Source organism: Galleria mellonella, unplaced genomic scaffold (genome assembly GCF_026898425.1).
Source record: "Galleria mellonella isolate WM207_F2 unplaced genomic scaffold, CSIRO_AGI_GalMel_v1 utg117, whole genome shotgun sequence".
Classification (NCBI taxonomy): Eukaryota; Metazoa; Arthropoda; class Insecta; order Lepidoptera; family Pyralidae; genus Galleria; species Galleria mellonella.
The window spans coordinates 9,108,860-9,119,020 of NW_026441980.1; the positions used below are offsets into that span (position 1 = coordinate 9,108,860).

A 10,161-nucleotide genomic window follows, 5' to 3' on the forward strand; every position below is an offset into this window, starting at 1 on the left:
AATAACAAACATCAAGAAACTTGAGAGCAAAACTCGGTGATCCTTGAACTTTTAATTAATGTTGCATCAACTTCGTATTATGATATAGACATATAATATAATATATTAACCCATTATGATAAAAACACCTATGTAATAATGAATTATTTACTATTCGTTGACCTATCTGCTAAGCAACACGTCTTTCCATTATTGATTAACATAACTCGATTTAAAATATAACTAGCTCGATAAATTTACCTAAAGATAAAACTGAAAACAAGTTGTCAATCAGATAATAGTGTTAATAATATCGCGAATGATGAGTGATGTCCTTGCTACTCTAAATTTAATACCTACCTTCATACCTCTATATCAATATATTTATCAATAAATTAAATTGTATATTTGGGTATTTTTAGGGTTCCGTACCTCTAATGGAGGAACGGACAGAACCCTAATAGGATCACTTCATTATCCGTGCATCCCGTCTATCCATCTGTCAAGACTATTTCCTTAGGAATGTGTGGAGTTATCAAGTTGAAATTAATATCTCATACTCAGGTCTTTAATCGCTAAAAGCAATGAAAAAATCAAGTTTCTAAATCGACGCAATCAAAAGATACGGTCGTTTATATCGCATATTTTGATATTCGCAAATTTGTGTTGACCTAAAATCATGAAATTTGGCAAGAAACAATGTCATATAGCACAAGTGAAGAAAAAAATCTGAAAACCGTAAATTTTTAGTTAAATCACGTAGAAAATGTTTTAATGATTTTGTACGAAAACCTCGTTGCGCGAGTCTAACTCGCACTTGCCCGGCTTTTTTTAATAATTACTGATCTAAATAATTCTTATTATTTCGTCTTGAAATACATAGATAATAGCAGAAGAAATCTTACCTATTATATTCAGTGTTTCATGAACATTGCAATTATTCTGCACGGACGAACGACCAAATAATCAGATTAACAATGGCAAATATTAGTTGGCAGGGTTTTTTATATTAAATTATTGATAAGTTGATAATGCTCAAATAATAATTAAAGTCGTATAAATAACAAGAACTTTATTTGTAACAAAATTAATATAAAAGTGAACCTCACAAATTTCAAGAAAAGTTTCGTAATCGGAACAGGGGGCCTACCATGAAATGAAATTCCGGAGTTTCGGACTCAATTTCGTGTTTTCGCTCATACCTAAATCGGTCCAGTAAATGGACCTTAACATTTCGTTCATCATAAATCCTACCATAAAAGTCCAAAGGAATAATATTTAAATATTTGTAATGTTTTTAAACGGTAAGTATTATACTCGTATAATTATAACATCAAATTTGTGTTTCGTTCGGTTCCGAAATTTCGGAAAACATTTATTGATAGGCCCTCTAAATTGGCGAATAAGTATATATTATAATGTAATTCACACACTAAAATACCATCGAATTATCTTCAATTTTAATTCCTTCTTCTATTTCAAAAGTTGTCTTTCTTTTATAAGCTTAAATTTTTTCGTACTACAAGTAATAAAATACCATTTATATAGAACACAAAGCCTTTTATTATATTTTATTAACTATAACTAATAAAAATACATTAATAGATCGGGAAGAATTTTATTACAACAGATATACTTATCATTACAGCAAATTTTCAAACTAGATTTAAGGTAAGTGGGCGCCGACAGGAACGAATCCGTTTTCGTCAGCAGTATAGTCCACTCTGTACGTCACACCATCGGGACCTACGTATTCATAGAATCCTTTGACTCTGATACCGTCGTTTTCGTTATCGATCCTTTCGACTTTGCCGTTCTCTTCAGCGAGAATTTTGTTTTCAGTTTCGTACAGGTAGTGATAACCATCGGGGAGTACGTCCTCTTCTTTACGGATGATGCCGTATTTGTAATCGTAGTTACCGCCAGATGAGGCTGATGAGTACGATGATGCTCCGCTTCCACGAGCTCCCGCGCCCGCTCCCACGCCCACCCTCGCGCTTGATCCCACACCTGCTCCTGCTCCCGCTCCTGAACTTGGGCGTGCGCCTGCACCCGCACCACCAAATACTGAGGACGCTGATGCTGAGGCGCCTACAGCAGAGCCACCGGCACGTCCCGCAGATCCTGCTCCTCCTCTGTTAAACAAAATTTTTATTACATTATTTTCTTTTCTTTTTTTATTTACATTAATATTAATACGTTTGCAAGTTATTAATTTAAGTATTATTATACTTTTTTCATAAAGCTACCGATTTAAATTACGTGAGTAATTTTAAATTAATTAAAGATTGTATTAATTAATTTACTTATTTAAATTTTATTAACTAATAAAATGCTATGTAAAAGTGAAAAATTAAATCTCATAGAATCCATAGTTTTAGTTGAGAGCAATATTTTAAATGTAAATGGAATAAATACTTAATTTGATAGTCGTGTTAGAGTGCCTAAAATTGCTCCGCAAACAATGACTATGAGAAGTATTATGCTCAGAACTTCACTATGTAGTACAATTTAAAATGAAAATAACTACAGAACTAAGCAAACTTCAACCGAGGAAAAAGATAGATTCTTAAGTACCTTGAATGCAATTTTTAATTATGAAGAGACTGCTTCAAAAATTTTTCAGGGAGTAGATACGAATAAATCCAAACCGTATTTTGTTGCAAAATATGGAGCAATTCAGTTCAGTAATGAAAAATGGATATATTGAAATTTGATTGAATTTAAATGATGATGATGACGATGGCTTAAAATATATATGTAATAAATAAACTGTATTACAAAATTAAAAATGTGTATTAGTTGTTATAATTAAACATCTAACATTATTTGTGGGTCTAAAGTAGGGATAAACTTAATGGTAGAGGGATGAGCAGCAGCGTCCCTCCTAAAACATCACCAAACATGGCAACTACTGGAAAAGCTCCCCCTATGGGTGAGGCAAAGTGAACATAATTCAGTAGTGGACAGTTAACGGCTGATATGATGATAAAGTATAAACTAAATTCAAAAAAAGGAGACAAAATAAGGAAAAAGTTCGAAAGAAGTTCTAAATTCGTTTTTCCAAGTGAACAACGAACTTAGTTAAATTACATATTATATCGATTTACTATTGAATTCTATCTTCATAATATCAGCCTAGAGGCTGATATTATGAAGATAGAATAGAAAAATAGATAGAACTGAATTGGCAACCGCAGTTACGCTTTGAAGATTTTTTAAGAAAGACTTACTTCGTTGCCTCTTACAACACCCATGGGAAAGGAATGGGTGGCCTATTTTATGCTGGGACTACAGGACTAGAATTACAGCTTAATTTGTATATAAATTTTAAATTCACAATCAGGACACAAAGTGACACGTTTGCAGGCAAATAGTAACTATATTTTATGGCGACGTGAGTTACACAAAAATGCAACCCATTGTGATGTATTGAAAATATGTGTAAAGAACGCAAAAGCTTAAAATTAAAAATACGTTGCACCACTTAAACTACGTAAATATCATATCCAGTAAACTGACTTCATACTATTCAATGATTATTTATTAAATAACGCTATGTAAGTCAAACCTACTTTTTATTTTATTATATATATATATATATATATATATATATATATATATATATATATATATATATATATATATATATATATATATATATATATATATATATATATATATATATAGTTTTATATGCGTACCTATAAAACTATACTTATGTCACATAAAAAATATATTGATTATTTTGATAACAATATAATTAAACTGTATAATATAAATAAATATATAGTATAACTACCATTCACATTCATGTGACAATTTAAAATAACGTAATTAATGATTTTGTATCGTATCACTCATTACATTAGGTGCAAGCTCTCATTTATATTAGTTACTAATCAAAATAAAAAAAAATGTGATCAAAAAGGTGTTGTATAAAGTAATAATAACTACAGTACTTATTATTTTTATTTTAGGAGATTTTATTTTTATTTAAATTTTAAAGAGACGACAATATCAAAGCGCTACTTCTATTCACAATTACTTCAGTCTCTTTAAAAAAACATTTAGTGGAAATATACGACAAAAATTTCTAAAGTAAAAAATGCTTGTCTAAATACCCTATCAGATACACACGATTCATCCCGGAAACCATTGTAACTAATTCTTGTTGAATCCATCACAATGAATTAACGGACCCGCTTGCATCCTCACCTATCACCACTCACTGGAGCCCCGCCAGCGTACACCGATAGCGCAAACAGATTTACTTTTCCATTATCATATATTATTGACATTGCATTTACTTATTTAGGATCATTATTTGTAACCGTCTGAGAAAATTTAGAAGCAATTTTAAATGAATCCCAATTTATACACACATTAAGATAGTTATGTATATATTAGCTGTTATTGGAATTAGCTTATCAATTGCCATTCTACAACCTAATTAATATATTACTGTTACTTCTACTATTAATATATTAAACTACTAAATATACATACTAAGATATTAAAAAGATATATAACTCCTAGAACGTTTATTCTGAAGTCAAATGTCTAAAATTTTCAACGTATTCAAAGTGCTAGACAAAAAATAACGTTTTTTAAGACCTACGCGGTTAAAGGATTCAAAATTAATAAACTAACGTGACTTTTTTTTGATTCCCTATAAGAATTTTAATGTAATATTATTTTACCTTATTAATAGAATAGTTACGAATATATCAAATGTGTAAAATTGCATCATGGTTATGTTTTTACATATTTGTTGTATACAACTATCAACACTTATTCCGCTTGAATTTCCTCTGTGACTGAATTATTAATATTGGGCATTTTATAATAATACATAATACATTGCAGCTTGTTTCTCATCATAATCGTACAGATTAATCCAAATATAACAGGAATGCGTTCCACGACCAAAAAAACAGACTTCTATTGTGGCAAAACCTACCAAAACAAAAAGTTTTTGATTTAAGAACTGAACTATTAAAACAATTTTGATAATATTTCTGTATAAGTACGTATATATTCTAAAATAGCCTAAGGGTATTCTTACAGATTGATCCCAAGTAGACCAATCTGTAGGTATATCCTTTCAGATAAAAAATAATTTCTTAATCGATTTACAACTGACGCAATTGTGAGGCAATAGACATAAAAATACGACCTAATTGAGAAGACCTTCTTTTAGAAGTCGGATGAAAAGATACAATACTGATAATAAAAACTATAAACTTAAAGTCGCTTAGCGTGCGAACAATGCTCGGAATTTATTTGAAACATCCGATTCAAAATTATACAAACAAGTGACTAAAACAGTTGATACAGCTGTAAGCATTGATGGACTGAACTAATAATGAAATTTTCAAATTTGTTGCATGACTGACTTTGAGTATTTATGCAAATGTGTTCTAGAATGGAGACCGCGCCCAGGAAAGCACAGTTTGGGTCTCCTCCTGGCGTGACGATGGCGCAAATTTGCTAATAATAATTTCATACGTAAAGTACAAGATAAAGTAAAACAATCTATATTTTACTAAATATCCACTACTCTGGACTGCTATGTGTTGGGGATGATGGCGATAAGGAGTGAAAAAGATATAACATGCTAGTGTTTGTCTTGGACTAAACCCATAAAGCAAATTTATGGCTTATTTTTAGCAAAAAAGGTCAAAACTGTTGTTATGAATTTGTTGTATCTACGTTTATTTTTACTTTGATTTAATACTTACACGTAGGGGTTAGCCTGATGGACGTAAGCACCACCAGGGCCGCCGGCGTCGCTGGAGCCAGTGTAGTAACCGCCACCAGTGCCGCGGTCACCACGGTCTCCGCTGTAATTTAATTAAAAACTAAATGTAATCTTTACAATATTAATATTAAACATATAATACAAAGTAAACCCCATTTTATTAAAACATATTACTTATAAAATTCATTCAAATTAATACAAATATTTCGCGTAATATATACCAGTACGATAAATACAGTATAATTGGTAACCCTTTAAAAAGTAGATAGATAAAGTAGGTAGGTAGGTCTACTAGCTATATTGATAAATATTTATTATAACTAAAATTATTTATCGTTAAAATTGTTTATCTGATGAAAAAAATAGAATTTCATAAATACATAATAAATTATTATACATATTTAGTGGCCTAGTTAGTAGTTTACAACCCTTGACTTATAGACCCCAAAGGTCATGAATTCGAATCTAGATAACATAATATAATATATCTAGCTAAGATAATAAAATTTCGTGATAAATGAAATATCTAACTAACTTTCTGTGACCTTAATAACATCTTGAATAATCTGAAATCAAATTCAGTTATTTATAGTGAAATATAAACTTATGGAATTATTGAAATATATTTTTTTCACCATAATAGCAATTGTACATAAATACCTCTGACTACCTCACCTGAAATTGCATCGTCTGCGTATTTCTTATCATTGAAAAAAATATGATTCCATTAAATAAAAATTTTAATTATGTAATTTATAATTACAATACATACTATCAACCAAAAATCGAAACTACAATCTACGAATTTATATCGTTGAGTTTGATTTTTTTTAATAATAGGTAAGTCAAAATGAAACCTACTTCTCAAGTCGCCTTATAGTATTTGTCATAATAATAAGCGTACGTTGTTAAGAGTATAAGTACAAAAAAATATGATTCGTAAATATTGAGTTCTCTGACACAACAATTATAGCATCTCAGTTAAAGAGTGACACTCTCTATGAGTAAAAGCTCTTCGTTATACATAGTACGATCTGATCTCAAATGATGTACATTTAGCGTTGCCAGATTAGGTATATTTTTCGCAGATTTTGGGTAAAAATATTGCTATTGGCGAAATTGTAAAAAAAATATTGGAAAATTTTTGGGAAAAAGTGTGAAGTGGGGAAACCGTATAGCGGCATATTAAATTTATGAATAAAAGTAGCAAAACAGATAAAAGAATAAGACACGAATGCTAAAAATGGAATCATATAGATACTCGTTCGCTTTTTGATTCATGGCGAAACGTAGTGAAAATCGATACAAGTTTGAGATTATAATTGACGGTAAGAGTACATCCATGTTCATGCCGTCTAACAGCTATATTTTTAAAGCGGTGTTTCGATTAGATTACTGATTAGGAAGGCATAACACCTTACTTCTACCGAACATGGAATGACGTAGTACGAGGAGTACCACAGAGGTCATGGAGTGATGCGAGCCATCTCTATAGGCAACGCATATCATTGTTCATACTTCAGTCCTTCTTTATTCGTTTGAGAAACATTGGTACGAGATATATTATATTAAGCATATGTAAATAGACTTGATAATCACGAAAAAAACTCAGCTTTTTTTCACAATAAATGTTACCGTTATGTAACCGATAATACTACTACACTTAAGACAACTGTAACGATACCCCATTTATTGGAATTCATAAAGTTGTTTAGGCTGTACCTTACGTAAAATTTCTGTACATATATACATATATCTGATAAATCTGTTAAAAACAAATGCAACAGCATTTAATTTCGATAACATTTTAAAACAATTCATATTCGTAGTGGATTAAAAACAAATGATTAGGTACTTACTTGTAAGCGCCAGAATTGTCAGGTACATAGCGGCCAGACTGGTCACGGCTGGGATCGTAACGACCTGAGTTATCGTAGGCTCCAGAGTTGTACTGGCCTGGGTTGTACGCTCCTGGGTTGTATTGACCAGCGTTATTATTACTATTATAAGGTCTCGCCGTAGCAGTTGCTGTAGCGGTTACACGTCTGGGAGCTGCCCTGAAACTATTAACAAATTCTATATGAAATATATACCCATAATCCGTTCTAGACTGTTCATTAATCTTATTTTGCCAAGGCAAAGATGGAATACATTGCAGACCACGATATAATAAAAATTCTAAATTAATAAAGAAACTACTAAATTCCCTTGAACAATAGCTCTGAATGTCCATGTAAAATAAAAATATATATGACGTCATGTCATATCGTGTAGTATTATTTTACAATAAAAAATCTATTCCATTATTTTTTAATATTTTTTTTATATCCGAATTAAGAATTTTTTAATTATAAAATTATTAGTGTCCATTATTATTATTTACTATCTGGTAACTTATAAATACAATTATTTATATAATCTCATATGAACTAGTGATACTGCATGTACTTTCGACATTAAGGACTCCACCATGGGAATTTCATAAAAATCTTTTTCAGATGCCTACGTTATAACAGGAACGCATTATATTATAATAAATCGTTACAATTTTGTTACAATTACGTATAGACTGGTTGTTCCCACTAGTTTCGTCTGCGGAAATCTATATATACCATTCCTATGATAATTTCTAATAATCCTTTCTTTTGCTAATTTATTTCACAATCTAAGTAAATTTTGTGTAAAATTTTCACCACCTGAAGATTCCATTCTTTTAGTAAGTTGTTCCATTTCTTCCTTTTATTATAGTTTTTAGACTATTTTGAATATCTGTACTTTGCGATATTTATTGTAAAAAATATAGAGTCAAGCCTAGAACCTCCTACCTTTTTTGACGTTGGTTAAAAATTTGTAATATTTATGTCTTATCTGAAGATTATGTATCATAGGTAACATAAGTAACGTAACTTTTGATTACAACTAGGTAATTGTTATAAAAAGTAAAGATGGACAAAAATAGTTTCCAGTAATAATTCTATCATTATCACTTAATTACAAATATAATTATAGAAGTAAGATTTTTATTTCATTATTTTGTGAAATTGCAATAATTTTGCAATCTCAGTTTTACTATAAATAAAATATATAGAATTTTATAAATCTAGGTATTCCCTAAAATCCATTTTTTTTATAACAAAGTTGATTTATACTAAGAAGCCTTGCAATTTTAAACAATAACTTATTGTTAAATAAGCATATTTTTGAAATTATGCTTAGGTATATTTTTAAAGTAAATTTAAAAAAATCATTATCCAGTATAAATACTATTAATAATAATATAATTATTACCTAGGGAATTCAGCTGCTAAAGCAACTGTCAGCGACAGACAAAGTACCTGAAAATAAATTTAAATAGTATTAAATCAATGAACACATGTAAAGAAAAGATCGCATTGTAAAAGTTTATTCATTTATCTATAAACTTTTGATAAAATGTATGTTCCATACTTTTCAATTTTGTTATTATTAAATTTTCTGAGATAATTTTTATTACCAACAATTAAAATGCCATATCTGACAATATTGTAACAAAAATCATACATATGACATAAACTTGACAGTTATATTATTCATAACTTATCATAATCGATTATAACACTATCATATTATATTATATATCATCACTTAATTTCTGTTGGCATTATGCTAATTGATGGCAAACTGTATGCAAATCACTTCACTGAAACACGTACTAGAACGTCACTTACCAAAAACTGACGCATTTTCGTAGTTATCTGTCGCGCTTAACTACCTGAATGTTCTCTGTTACAGATCAAAGCCTATTTATACCTTTTTTGACTAATTTTATATATTGAATTCTCGCGTTCGCATCGTCTCATTTATAATGTGGAGTCTGACGTTTATTCATTAGCATGAGCTTCTCAAACTTGTTAATTTTTATTCATCAATATCTGTTAGCAACTAGGAGTAAAAAAATTTTCGAATGATAGTCAACAACAATCACAATTACACTAACATCCAAAGTCTTCATAAACTTTCACAATGTAAGTGTTATCATTTGTCAAAAACAACAACTAAATTGGTAACTGTGGTACATCTTGCATTGCCATATTTTATAATGTAAGTCTCTCCTCCTACCCTGCACTAAAACTATTTCAATTTCTCTAGTGTGAATATTATACAAATAATAATTTATGTAATGGTGGCAGTAGTAGTCAATAAAAAACTATATTAATCTTTTTTCTAAATCATGGGGTATACTTATGTAGGAATCACCTGTCACGCCACCAAGCAACATACTACATTAAACCAATAAAAACATACATAAAAAATAGGTACAAATCCACTGAAATACCAACAGAAATTCTTATGTATTTATAACTCGGGACCTCAGTAAAATTCTATCCACAAAAATCATCTGTCTCACCAGGTTTTAAATGTTTAACGAAACATTTGGT

General features: G+C 29.9%; 1 protein-coding gene across 1 annotated transcript; it reads right to left on the reverse strand.

The window, feature by feature from the left end:
* Window positions 1-1,286: 1,286 nt before the first annotated feature.
* LOC113511549 (larval cuticle protein LCP-30-like) lies at window positions 1,287-9,574 on the reverse strand. Its single transcript, XM_026895176.3, has 5 exons — window positions 9,451-9,574; window positions 9,032-9,078; window positions 7,603-7,806; window positions 5,724-5,825; window positions 1,287-2,114 (listed from the first exon to the last, which is right to left on the reverse strand). The coding sequence occupies exons 1-5, from the start codon at window positions 9,463-9,465 to the stop codon at window positions 1,646-1,648; spliced, it is 837 nt and encodes a 278-aa protein (XP_026750977.1). The 5' UTR covers window positions 9,466-9,574; the 3' UTR covers window positions 1,287-1,645.
* Window positions 9,575-10,161: the final 587 nt, after the last annotated feature.

Bases quoted from the DNA above. Each gene is read 5' to 3' on its own strand.
- LOC113511549 (XM_026895176.3), bottom strand. The intron at 7,807-9,031 runs GTAATAATTATA...ATTTGTTAATAG, and splicing joins TTAGCAGCTGAATTCCCTAG to TTTCAGGGCAGCTCCCAGAC. The intron at 5,826-7,602 runs GTAAGTACCTAA...ATTAAATTACAG, and splicing joins GACAATTCTGGCGCTTACAA to CGGAGACCGTGGTGACCGCG.